Source organism: Megalops cyprinoides, chromosome 20 (assembly GCF_013368585.1).
Source record: "Megalops cyprinoides isolate fMegCyp1 chromosome 20, fMegCyp1.pri, whole genome shotgun sequence".
Lineage (NCBI taxonomy): Eukaryota > Metazoa > Chordata > Actinopteri > Elopiformes > Megalopidae > Megalops > Megalops cyprinoides.
The window spans coordinates 4,075,252-4,089,812 of NC_050602.1; the positions used below are offsets into that span (position 1 = coordinate 4,075,252).

Consider the following 14,561-nt stretch of genomic DNA (forward strand, 5'->3'; position numbering starts at 1 on the left):
TGGATGTTAATCTTACAAATGGATAATGAGATTTTGCTTACTGAATGCAGTGACTTGCATTCTAATGTTATGACCTTACTGTGTGCAAAGGTAACTGACAATTCCTTCAGGAAAAGGCTTTAGGTTTTAATAAATTCCCCTTTAATAAACATTGTAGCTTTTTATTCAGAGTCTAGAGCATTATTCTGTGAATTTTATGTTTCACAAGTTATAGTCAGTCATTCTAAAGCACCTGGTTTTATGATATCATGTAAATAAATGACAATAAACATCAGAATATGAAAAAAATTTAAATATTATGTTGGTTATGTTGGTCATATTGTTCTTAATTAAGGAAGGTAATATTTAGAACTGTAAGAACTCATTACTGCTGTAACTCCATATCTGAATATGTTGCTAAGTCACTCAGTCAGTTTTGCCTTATTTAATTTCCATTGTGAATTTCCTTTGTATCAGGGTATTGGTCCTTCTGTCTGCACCTCACCCTTGTGCATGAGCGTTTTTCACCTCTTTGTGTGTGGTACCAATAGCTTCACATATCTATATAGCAGTTATATCCAAAGTTATACATACTTTCAAATGATGATGTTCCCCTTTTGTGTGTAGTTTCATAGCTTACACAATCTCTGTCACTGAGCTTACTGTTGTATTTTTGTTAAATATAGTGAACTTAAAAATGAATGTATTTTTAATGCATTCTGGGTATTGAATCAGCTGTTTATTGCCACTGATTTAATGAAATGATGGATCACCATGATACACCATTCCGTAAGCATTCCGTCACCTAACCAATCTGCTGACGAGAGACCGACGCCTTTGTGTACTGTTTTGCGTCATATAGGCAACTCACAGCCGGCAAATTTCTAACTTGGCAATATGCTGCAGCCAAATGCAGGCCATCAGAAATCTGGCCACAGTCTGGGAGACTGTGAGGACCAGCACTTCGCCAAGACTGAGCCACCACCGTGATCCAGCTGCACAAACATTTTTGTCCCAGCTGGTCACCTTACATGAAGCTGACATTAGATATATTTTATCAATATACAAAAATCCATGTACCTTTTTTTCTAAAAACATACATAAACAAATAAACAGACATATAAATGTATTTTGATATTCCAGTATGCGTATGTGTATGCATATATATGTACAAAACATACATAGTATGGTCATATATATGTATGTAATTACTGTAATACACACATACATACATATAAAGATGTGTGCACAGTGTCCATATTTAGACTTTTTTGGTGCATGTCAATCATATAGCCAGCTTGCACAGGATAACAGGATGTAGGAACAGTTGGCCAGGTGAGCTGGAAGGGGTGTTCCTTCCATTCATGAGAGGCCTCATTGAGGTTTCTGAGCCATGCAACACCAGCAGCCCTAATGTCTACAGATCTGTGGCAGGTACCACATCTGCATGGCCATGTTTAAATCTGCTCACTGCTATATCTGCTTGACTCACATATATAAAGCTGATTTCCAACTGCAAGCAAGGCTGTGCACCAGAAAGAAAAAGGTACAGGCACCTAGCTCTTTTCCCCTTTCCAGACTAATGTGAATTGCTTGTGCAGAAAATGTAACATGAAATGTTCAAAGGAGTCTCTTGATAATCACTGAACAACAGAAGCCCATATTAACTGAAGCCTCCTCTAACACAACTGTACTTCAGTCACTCTCTGTCATGGGAAGACAAAAAAGTAGATTGGACTGACAAGCATGAAAAGGACACACATTACGTCATGGTACTTTTTGTGCTTATAATTATAATTATAATCACAAAATATAATTTTAAAATAAAATTAAATGTAATTTTACTCAACAGTGGAAGCATGAGGTGACTTTTAAATAGGGCATGAAGGTTGCCATTGAGGTTGCTAATGTAAGAGGGGAAAGAGGAAGTTAATGCATAGCAAAGACCAATGTGTCATATGTCTCTGCAGGGCCACAGTAGTAATGGGAAGAAGCACTAATGGCACTGTAGAAGTAGTCTTCTGTTTTGTTCACTTGAAAAGGAGCTGGATCGTGGCATCTCGAACCTTTCAAAGCTTGAGGGGGTTTCTTGTTTTGTTTTTTTAATGGATTAAAGTCCTCTAGGATACGCAGACAGAGCATCTTATGCATCACGGTATTTTTTTGCAGTGATGAGCCCAGAGGGGCATGATGTGGGGGGGATGGGTGGTGGTATTATGTAAACCATTGCACTCAGAGCAACAGATGATGTCCCACATGCATGCAAGCAGGATGTGTTGTAATGAGTGCTGGGTCCGAGTGCTCATGGTCAGTTTCATTACCTTAACACTTTAGAATATGGTTTGATTATTAATGCTTACAAAACCATTACATATGCATCATACATCAAAAAAAGATACACTGAAAATTGTTAGTACAACATTTACAAAATGTTGCTGAACTCATTTCTAAGGCGGTGGGCAGGCCAGATTTTGCATTTAGCTCACAATAGCTTGCAATGTGTGCAACAGAGCAACAGCGCATAAAATTGTATAACCTTGCACAGAATGTTGGAAATGTCTCCACTGTCCTCTGTAAGAACGCATTCAGTGGAAGCATAGCTTCAAATGTGTAAATGTATTTCTGAATGGGGTATAATGCTGTTATTAATTCACATTAAAGGAAGCATTTCTGCCTACACCTCATTCTAGTGTTACTGCATATTCAGCTGTTTTCAGTGTGGTTGAAGGTGTTGTCTATTTATGCTGCTCTGGATAAGGGTTTCTGCCAAGCAAGTCACATGATGTGCCATTGCAGTTTGGGGATTCAGTGTGTTCACAGACTCAGAGGAGACTTTTGTCTGTCCCACTGAAGGTGGTTGGCGTGGTACAGAACTTCAAAGGAAAGCCCCTGCTGAGTGAAATCCCACCGGCGGAAAACCTGGACAGCGCTCCCATGATCGCCCACCCCCGAGAGGAGAACCCCCTGGAGAAATATATCACCACCCAGGTACCACGGCGCACCAGATGAGTCAACCGTTTAAACAACTGTATCTTACAAGACATTGTGCGTGTGTGAATATACTGTACCTGTCACGATACAGAAGCAATATCTTTATTTTGCACATCGCTCAGAAGGGTAATTGTTACGCACTACATACTGTTTATGCTGAAACATTTACTATTTTACGTGTCGATTTTACTGCGTTATTATTTCAAGTTGATGCTGTGTTACTGGCTGTTGGATTCATGATGTTCTAATTGCTACTGTGATATGCATGTAATTTATGCCTCCAGGCTGCCTGCCGAATACGTAAACCCCTAATCTCTGACATGCAATATCATTTAATCTGATAAGAGTTGAAAGAGCAAGTTTGCCTTGAGATTCATCTCCTTAGCCTACACTTTACTCAAGTAGACATTGCATCATTCACTAGCTATGGTATAGACTTAAGTACAATAATTAAGTACTTCAGTACATTAAATATGCATACATACATTAAGACATTTTAAATCAAATGATGACTAAAATAGCAGACAGTTCTTCTTTGCTGCTGGACACCATAAGAAGTAATCTATATAAAGTCCATCCATAAGTTCACGCAGTTCTTCCCAACATTGTTATATTCTGCTAGGTCAGTCATGTGGCAAGGTGAGGCTAACAGAGGGCATGTCAGGAGGTGGTTCATGGTTTGTTGGTCTATTCCACATTCATAGCTGGTGTCTCCATTTAAATGACCCCATTTTGCTCTGCTGACCTTACATCTTCCGGGGCGTGACCTCAGGCGATTAAGGCACCTCCACTCTCTCCATGAAGCATCAGTGGTAGGTTCTCACTGGCTGGTAGCTCCATAGAGACATTTGGGGGCAGGCCCTGAAGTCTCTCCTGCCACATAATTGTGCGCATAGTGCTAGCTGTGATGGAATCTGCTGGCAGCACATGGTGGAGGAAGGCCTTCCTTGATGGAAGCCTTTGTTCTGCTGGTTGGTGGCTGAAGAGGGGGTGTCTGTGGTTGCTGGCTCAGTGGGAACTCTCTCTTCTGCGTGCAGCAGTTCCCCTCACATCAGGGGGTGCAATACCAGCCAGAATGTAAAGACTGTCCATGTTGGTGGGTCTAAGGCACCTGGTGATCATTCTGCAAGTACTGTTGAGGACAGAATCAAGGTTGGAGGCATGTACTGATACTGGACAGGCATGCTCTGCAGTAGAGTAGCAAAGGGCTAGTGCAGTAGTCTTCAGTGTCTGAGGATGAGCACCCCATGTAGTAGAAGTCAGTTTGCTGATGATGTTATTTTGAGTGCACACTTTAGGCTTGGTTTTCTCAATGCGCATCTTGAAGGACAGAGTTCTATCCAGGGTGACACCAACATACACAGGGAACTCACAGGACTCTAAAGGAACTCCATTCCAGCTCACTTTCAATTGCCGAAAGTGAGCTGGACAGTGAGCAGACAGTTACACTGAATGGATATGTGAACAACATTGAATAAGGTATTATGTATTTAGTCACAGTTCATGGAAGAGTATTTCAGTGAATTCTGACTGTTTATCTCAAAAGGTTCAAGTTTTTTTTGAAGTTGTGTCCAATGTAGAGCTTTTCCAAAGAGCTGCAACTGAAGGTTTCTATATTAAAGACCATTCTCACATTCCATATGTTGAATAGTTGAATAGCCACTAATGTCTTGTCCTCTGTTCACTCACTGTCTTCTTTTTTAAGTATTATTTGATCATGTCAGAATGCCATCTTTTATGTCACTATGCTCTGGTACCCTTTTCCAGTCCAGACAGTCCATTTGAAAATATCTGAAAGCAAACTTAGTGGACATAATGGATATGTTTAATGGATAGCAGAACTATTCAGCTATTCTGTATCTAAAATATTACAGATTATTATTTCATATTTAAGTGAATTCTTTATCCAAAAAGTGCATGTTTTTCATTTGAGGCAGTATCCACTGCAATGTTTCCCCAAAGAGCTGTAGCTGGAGGTTTCTGTATATAGAAAACTCTCTCTCTTTGCATGTCTTATAGTAGTCCCTGCTCTTGTCTTTTTTCATTGAATTGCTTATTAAATTATTTTGATTTTTATTTGATCCTTTCAAAATTCCATCTTTTATGTTACCATGAACTGGTACCCTTTTCTATTGCGGACAGGACTTTGTTGAATCATTGTGCAGACATCTTCAAATGAAAGGGGCCAGATCTAAAAACAAGCCTGCATGCAGCTAGGGTAGAAAAGCTTTAGTAATGCATTTGAACTTTTTGGATTTATCTGGGTCATCCTCCTTGTTCAGTTTGCACATGTCCTCTGGCCATAACATAGGTTTTCCATGGCAGTACGTTTTCAGCCGCTTCAGACATAACACACCGTCTTAGGTTCAACAAATAAACACTAAATTGCTGCAGTAATGTTAAAAAATAATTTGTAAACAGTAATTTGTTTTGGGCTTGTTTTTTATTATTATTCTATTCAAGATGAAATAGTTAACTTGTTTAATCCCCTGCTCTTTTTTGTTTACATTAGATTTCAAAATTTCTGCACAAGGTCACTGAATCCCGAGTGACAAGGAGGCGTTAATTTTTAAGAGACTTTTTGCCATTTTTCACGATGAGGTTTTTTCTGCCTGACTTTCATTTTATGACAGTGATGTGGCTCTGAATGTTCCCAAAAAGGTGTTAGGTCTACAAAAACGTCTGCGCTGATGAATGCTGAGGACCATCGAGATACCATAACGTCTCTCACTGCCAAATGAAGTGCCCTTTGGACTGTCCCGGTGTCAGTGCCGAAAGAGATGGATGGAGCTCCTTATTGAGATGGATTCAGTTCAGACAGAACACAGTCGGGGACGTCCGTTTGTCTTCCTGGCCTGAAACATTAGACACAGAGTCACAAGACAAGCATCACACGGTTTCTCGGAAGTATGTCTGAGCAGGTCTGGATACAGAATGGCCGACTCGCAGCCCTGTCGTGGTTACCAGGCCTAAACAGTGAATACCAGCTTTTTCAGAAAAGAAGGCTGTTGAAATTTAGTGGCAGATTGTCCCTCGTGTTTTAGGAGGCAGGTTTCATCACGCCACCTGCTGCCTCTCAAACCATCCCTCACAGTTGACGGAGGCGGACTGGGGTTAACTGCCCAGTGAAAGTATGGCGCACCTCCCAGGGGGTGCGGTCGTACGCCAAGCCGATCCGCGTCATGGAGACAGGGATGCTTTCCAAGCTGGCGAGCTTTTCCGCCTTGGGGATGGCCTCCCCTGCCCACCTGTGCGCACCTGTATGCTGGCGAAGGTCCAGAGCAGTGAAACAGACAGCACTCGGGGTGAAACTGAAGTCAGCCTGGCTGCCGGTTGGTGGAGCCTAGTGATTCAGCGGAGCCTGTTTGGTTTCATATGAGACAGTCAGGCGGGGGTTATAACGGGATGGAACAAGACAGGCACACAGCAAAGACATTCTGCCCATAATGCAATGCTTCTCTTGCTGAGGCATGTCCTTCAAAGGCTACATCATTAATATTACGGTGGCAGGTTTTGTCCTTATGGTTTTGTTTTCCCAATGATATATTTAAGGGTGCAGAAAATTTCTTTGTTAAATAATTGGAAAGTATCTCGGGAATTAGATTAAAGCTGATCTAAATGCCCTTTATCCCATTGAAGGCTATTGTGCCAATTATTGTGCTTTGCCCATTAAAATAAAGGCATTTTATATATTTTCTCTGGTTGAATGTACCTTTTGGATATCTTTTGCATATGGGACTTAACTCATTTGGCAACTTTTGATCCCTTTTCTTTTCTACTTTTGAGCCTTGGTATTCAGGGGCACCTTTTGGAGTTTTCACCCATCCATTGATGTGTTCCTGTTGTGTCGTTTTGTTTCAGTTGATCTAAAACGTCATTAAAACTTTCTGCGTCATTTTGACTGACCTCATAATTTTTGCTTTGTGTTTTTCCTCTCAATCACAGAATCCCATCACTTTTGCGGAGGTCACATGACCCTGAAGAGGCCAGATGCCTCACAACGCCATCGCTCTTCTCCGTCTGGTCGCTGTAGTTGGAGTGCCTCGCTAATCCTGACTTCTGTCCAATCTGTCAAGTTTTATTCGACTGCATCAGTGTTACATGTCCTCAGTGCCAATGGATGCATTGCAGAGACTGGCTGCATTTACCCTGCCCCTCTCCCCATTTATTAAATTGACCATTTAATGGAATGTGGAATACCCACGAATACCCATGAAAGCCCTATTTTTGTATAAACCTTTCCATAGCTTATCCTTGCTCATTGTGTTCTGTGGGCGAAACACTGTACATGGATTGAAGTGTAATCTGACTGCATCACGAAACATAGTAAAGTCTTGGTATAATTTTTTTGTTTCGTTGATGTATTCCGGTGCCATTATTTACACTTATTTATGCACCATTTTTATTTTTCTATGTATTTATGCCAGTGTGAGTTTTCATGTATATGTGTATACAAAAAATCTAAAGATGACATGCTTTTAGTTTGTAGAACTCAGACAGGTAGCATGAACTCTCCAGTGTGTTTTTACATCACAATATTTATTCTGTGAATGCCACTTGAGAAATGTGTTTAGTTTGTTTTCTATTTGAGGTTATAGATAAAAGGATCAACTGATTGCACTCTGTACTAGAGCTTCTCCATCATTTTTCCTGTGTTATTGTAGTTATTACCCAAAGAGCAGGTTGATACATTTCTGCCAATACCTTTGATACATTAGACTAAAAGTCATATGAGAAAGGCTAATTTAGGGATGAGTCATATTTGAAATATCATTAGTTTATTCGTTTAGAATAAATAAGCTGTTTGTGAAGTGCCACTGACATGTTCATACTCTGTTATTCATTTAAGGCAGATCTTTCTAGAAAGACCCTGTCCAAAATGACTTTTACCACAGACTTGACGTCCATTAACCTTAAGCCTAACCTTGTAGCCCTAAGCCTTGCCCTAACCCACTAAATGTATAGGCTGTGATGCTCAGTTAAATATATTAATTAAATTAATTACATAAATGAGATTTAAGATACGTATTAAGAGACGTATTGCTCCAAGCTTTTACATGGTTTAATCGATCAGAACGACTTGTAAATCATGCCAAAGGTACTGTATTTGTAACAATTTATCCCATACTGATGAACACACCACAGTAGCTATAAGGATGTTTTATCTGTTGACAAGTGTAGCTTGAGTGAGACGGCCTTTGTGGAGCAATATGCCTCAGTAACTACCTGTTGATTCATGTTAGGTGTTAGGTCATCAGGTGCACCTTACCAAAGTGTTTCTGAAACATCTTGAAACAAACAACAACAAAAAGATGGCTACATAAAAAATGAATGAATAGATAAAAAAAAAAAAAAGAAAAAAAGTGCCAGGGCACACCTGAACCAGATGACCCAGTGCTGTTTCCGGCAACATCAGGATAGCCCAGAACTGGTAACAGAGAATTTTATATTAGGCTTGTATCGGTCAAGCTATGGAGATGCCCATGTATTAGCTATTACCTGTGAATTTCAAAGTCCACAGTATGATTTTAATATCCCAGTAGAAAAGGGGAACCTTATGACATAAGAAGCTTAGGAGTAAGTAAACAGGTCAGAAGCACTAGACAATCAACAGTACCAAGGGAATTCTGGTTATTTCCAACAGATATCAACCAAACGTGTGTGAAGGAGCAGTGTGCAATGGCTTCTGTGGTCAGAAGGAAAATAACATGGCATAATCCCCCCCCCCCCCCCCACATGCAATATGTTGTGCCAATCTGATTTGAGTGTCCAGGTAGCTTTGATGTGTAAACATGGTATTTGTATTTCCCTAAGATGCATTTTGTCCATTGTTTAAGGAATATGGTTGTTGTGTAGCTATATATGTATATGTATTTTTAACTGTTTGAACCTATTTTTAACTAAATCACAGGCCTGCAATGAGATTTGATTTGAATTATATGCTATTCCATGATCTTCCATTTTAATTTTCCTGAAAATAGCATTTGATGGAAAGCTTTATTTCACAGAGCAGTGATTGTGCACATTTCCTGTTAGGTAGCTCATGATTATGAAAGGGCTGTTCAATGTAGTTTTCACTTTCCTGCAAAATGTGCAGGAAGACATAATCATAGATTATTTTACCATGTATAATATTGGGAAGTTACTTCAACAGTAATGAGATCCCACGTGAAACAAGACATCATAATTTCCCTAAAAGGGTAGCGTATAATATGCAGAAAACTAGTAGCGTATGTAGATGCAATATGAATAAATTACAGTGTACACTTACAGCATTTGACAGATTAATTAACAGGGAAAATTGCAATCCAAATTTCAGTTATGATGATGAAACATCATAAAGCAACAGAGAACTTGGCTTTCTTATCAATGTACACACTTAACAACAGGAAAATAAAGCATTTGCATTTATTGGTCCCTGAAATGATTTTGCCTCCTGCATTTGAGTATAAACCTGAGGACAAACGAGTGACCTGAATTAGCTATTAATTTGTGTTAAAAAGGCTAGATATGTTTTCCCCAGCATTGTTTTTTTTTTTTTACAGAGAAACAGAGCATACTGAAGAGATGTTCCAGAAATCTTGAATTTAAAAAGCAACTATAATAAAGCATTGATAGGTTTCCACTGCACAAGTACCAACCTCTGGTTTTCCTCTTATTGTAACTTGCTGTTGGCAGTCCCAATGTGGCACACATCATGAAAATACTCTATGCGTCCTGACAATCTTCCTCTCACCTCAAGAGACCTTTCAATGTCATACATTTCAGGCACGTTTTTCGACCACAGAACCCATACAGTATCAAATCTGTTTAACATTAAAGCAATGTTTCGTTTTTTTTCCAATCCCACTGAATTTAGAAGAAACAAAACTGTCATGCGCTAATCATAACAAAAACTCATCTCCAACGGGCTTTCAGGCCAGATTGACTAGCTAGCACTGAGCCATGTAGGAAAGGGAATGAACTGGTCTGGTCGTGCTTATGCCATGTCGATTATGCCATCACTGAAGCTATAATACATTTAATTTTTCAAGGTAAATTAAGTGCTTTATTGGACATTACACCTGCCATGCATGCTGTGATGCATGTTCAGTAGGTGACTGGCTAAGCTGGAGTAACAATTATGCAGATAATATGCATAATGTATTCATGGTGCTTGCTGAATAGTTACTCGATCACTAAACCTTCGAAAGGCAAGAATTGCTTTATCTGCAAGATTATTTACATCCTCCACTGACAGAAATGAGACTGAACCTATGATGCTACTTGCATGATGGCTAGACAAATGTCATGCCTTGCCAGAAGCAGTCACTCAGTTCAACCATTCGCTCTTGCACAGATGATCTGTATCACATGTAGAGACACAGAGTTCTTCAGGATAGTTTTCATGAAGCTAAAATAGCTCTGACTTAAAATGGCTAAAACTTTCCTCTCAAAGAGTTGAGACTCTTTTGGCAGGCACTATGACATATATTTTCTTCGAAACTATGGTGGTAGCTAATCTACTGGCCTTCGTCTGTGTGTCCTGCTGTTGTCCGTGGTGTTTCCTCCTTTGGAGTAAATGATTTTCCGCCATTTTAGGTAGTGAACACATGCATGCCAGTACGTTTGCATAATGTGTGTAACATGCACTCCCCACATATAAATAATCTAAATAATGCAATGTTTAGATTAATAATATAAATAATTGTAAATGATCATTTGTCATCTATATCAGCATATCTTTTTAAGTAAACCTAATAAAGGCAGCAATTAGACATTTGTGTATGCGAGTGAAAATAGTTGAAAATAGTTGTAAAAGAGCAGGGACTGGTTGAATACTTTAAACTGTACACACATGCACACAAAACACACCTTAAATAGATCTAAAACAATGTTTTTAAGGGCTTTCAGTAAGTGGAAACACATCTGTTTGTTCTGGGTGAAATTATGGTCACAGGTTAATGTTAAATTGAATTTTTCAATTAGCTATCTAAAAAATTACCATAGAATTACTACAAAACTACAAAATTCTGTTTTAATATTGCATTGTAGGTTTTAAGAAAGTTAACCATTACTTTATTACAAATAAAAAACAACCCTGAAACTTAAAAAGTATAAATGTAGGATTGAATGGTCTTGTGGTTTATTTTCTAGTCTCATTTTCTAATGGTTTTACACAGAATTAGTTTAAAATCCTCTGTCGTGGCAGTCAGCTTTCTATTTTCTGTTCTTCTTTTAAGAGTGTAAATGTTCCCTTTGTACTTTGTATCAGAGCTGCCAAGAAAAAGAGCCTAAACCTCAACACGTTTGACTGGCTACAGAGTTCTCTATTGTACAAGGTTCCTATCCTCCGCTACAGTTTGAAAAAATATTTTGTTAGGTGTTTGTCCATTGCGTATCTTATGATGTAGCTCTTTTTCAGTTTAACTGTAAAAATGTTTTCTTATTTAGCTAAATGGGTTTGTACAGGTTTTCTGCTGATCTTTACATTTTCAGTATTATTGTACACATTACATGTATTTGTTTTTGTTAAATGTCTTACTTTTATGAAAACATGACCTTTTACACTGTAACAGAATGGGATTTGACAAAAATACAGACTAATTCCTTTGAATAAAAATGAAAATGTACACCAAGGATGTTTGTACAGTCTGTACAGAAGCAGAACAACAAGATCGGGCTCTGATTTCCTCCCAGTCTGTGGGTGGAACGGGAACCGTTCAAACACCAGAGATGAGTTCAGTTGGGAGAACATTTTAGCAATGGGGACTTATGGGAAAAAAAGTCCAATGCTGCAGGTTATGCTTAGCCACTGTACCCACAACCTCCTGTCCCCTGTCCTCTTGATCATGAGAGATAAGAGCTTGAGCTTAAAAGCAGATCATCTCAGCTTGGTAACAAGAATAACAATAATAAAAGCAGCAATCCCCACAAATACTCCTGCAAAAAAAAAAAAAAAATATATATATATATATATATATATATATATATATATATATATATATATATATATATATATTTATAAACTTTTCTGGACAGGAAAACCGAACAGTCTCTCCATCTACAAGAGTTTCCTTAGTTACATAATGTGCCTGTATTTCAAAACCAGCTCTCTACACATCCACAGCACTGAACAACATTCTGCATTACCACCAGCCAACATGATCTAAACCTCATTTGCCAAAAAAAGACTTCAGATCATGGTGCCTCTCCCTCAAAATGAGGTCTGTCAATCACAGTTCAGAATAAAATGCAGTAACCCAATAGGATAATCCAAAATTGGACCTTTAACTGGGTTAAGCAGAGGGGCCTGGCCCTGGTGGGTCATGGTGGAGCTCTAATGCTTTTAGCTATATCTGGCTGTTGAAATAGCCGATATATTAAATACACCAGACTCAGGCCAGTAATGAGAAAACATTACAGCTTGTGTTATGTGCCAGGTTGATGTTTTTTAGTTGGGTTATTGCTTCTTTTCAGACTACACAAAGTTAACTGCTAAATATGCATGTTAGCCTAATTGTTTTGACAGGCTTTCCTGTCTCCAATAAACACCATTGATATATATATATATATATATATATATATATATATATATATATATATATAGAAGTACTTGTTAAAAGAAAAAAATAAAATTAGTATGTCTAAATAATGCCTTAAAAGTACACACATGCAGAATTTCACAGAAAAAATCAAGTCTAGAGCTGAGTGAATTCAATCCAATCCAATCCAATATTAATCTAACACCTGGCATCCCTGTATGTGTGACAAAATGTTTGCAGTTTGAAGAATAGCAGGGGAAATTAGTCTGCAAAAATAGTTATCTTTTTAGATGTTACACCTTAATGTGTAACCTTTTGCACTTGTTAAGTCACACCCCTTATTTTGATGGGTTATGAGGAGATGTGTGTTCACATTTAAAAGGTAACCCTTGACTAAAATCCCCAGAGGGCTGTTTTCTGTAACCTTGGCAGCACTCTATCTTACATATAACATAGAGTAACGTGTAAAGACAAAATTATATAATGAACCAGAAAGCTCTTCTATTTGCAAACAGTCATCACTAGACTGGACCTTTAGCACGTTCAAAACACCTTGTCTGCCTGCAACAATTAACCCTTTTGCACGTAAGTTATTTTATGCTATGTAGTGTGCGTGTTACATTACATGTTAAATTGCTGTTTTCTCGAAGCTAAAATTAGCTAGAATTTTTCCAATGTCATGTTCTAATGGCACCAGTTTTAGCATACGCACTAAACGGCTAATCACACTGGTGTGAACATACACGCGAAAGGGTTGATGTCAGTCACTTTTATGCTGCTCCAAATGAGAAAATGTAACCACATAGCCTATTCTTTGCTATGGCTGGTCAGAGCTCTGGCCTGGTGCAGTGTCAGGTTCCAGTCTCTCAGTGTGCGAGGGTGGGGTTGTGTTCTGTGGTGGGGGGGGCGACAGGGAGCAGCAGCTCGCCCTGGCTCCGGCTCCAGCCCCCGCTCCACTGCAGTTGGCGGAGAGCACCGTAAGGGCCTCCCCCTTCCTGCCCTTTCATCTCCGTTCTGCTCCTGGCCAAGGCCCCGGCTGAAGGACGAGGCTGAGGATGGAGCGTCGTGAGGGCAAACTCCCATGCCAGGGACAGCCGGGGGGTGGGCCTTTGCTTTGATGAAGGTGGTGGCGCACAGGGACACGGGGTTGCGTTGCAGAGGTCCGCTGGCGGCGATCTGGAATGAACTTTTAAGAAGATGCTTTCTCCAGCGATTCATCTGGAGGTCCTGCAAAGACTCCTCTGTGAGCGAGATCTGTCATGTCTGAAGTGTGTTTTGGCGAGTGATTCTCCATGCAGGGTATCTACACACACATCTGAAGTACGGTTTACTGAAGCATCTGTATGATTACACCACAAATGCTCCTCCAAGAGTTACACTCAGTCCCAAACTGTGACTCAGAGAGCAATTAACATTGTGGTCCTGAAAAGCTGGAGCACAGAACTGCCACTAAATGCAAGACCAGGCCTCAGTCTACAAAGAGTCAACCTAAGCAGCTAAATGAAGGAAGCTTCCATCACTCCGTAATTACAGGTGGGTTGATCATCTCAGTGTGGCATGGCCCACCCTCCCAATTCCGGCAATGGTCCTGACAGGAGAGCCATGGTGGCTTGGGTCCAGTGAGGTTCTGGATGACCTTCTCATCATGCACTGTTTATCAGAAGCAAAGCCCCTGGTCAGCAGAGAGAAGGAGGTGGGACAGTACCAAAGAGCTGATTTTTTTAATTGGTTGCGGATTGTCAGCCAAAAAAACAAAAAACGCTTACCCTGTTCTTCAAAGATGCAAGCAATTTTACGACAGTAAAGCTGCTGTTCTTTTTGGTTGCATGTAAGGGTGTGAATTGATCTGAAAACAGACAGATAAACAAGGAAATGAGCATGTTCAATGTGCTAACAATAGAGACCATTAAATCTAATAACTGATATGAGCCAAGGGCGGTCATTTCAATAAGAGGCTTGAGATGAATGGTAACTGTTTAATGCCGAGTTTCAAATACGCTGTAAGAGAGATTTTTCTCATGAAGCAGCAGTGGAGGTGATTGGGTAAAATGAGGACAAATGGAACGA

At 39.6% G+C, this 14,561-nt stretch overlaps 1 protein-coding gene across 1 annotated transcript in view; it reads left to right on the top strand.

The window, feature by feature from the left end:
• Positions 1-7,529, top strand: part of plppr5a (phospholipid phosphatase related 5a) — a 38,307-nt gene extending 30,778 nt beyond the window's left edge. The window contains exons 5-6 of the mRNA XM_036554581.1: positions 2,833-2,967; positions 6,916-7,529. Coding sequence (XP_036410474.1) covers positions 2,833-2,967; positions 6,916-6,945 — 165 coding nt within the window. The 3' untranslated portion in view covers positions 6,946-7,529. The remainder of the gene's footprint in view (positions 1-2,832; positions 2,968-6,915) is intronic.
• The last annotated feature ends 7,032 nt before the right edge of the window (positions 7,530-14,561 follow it).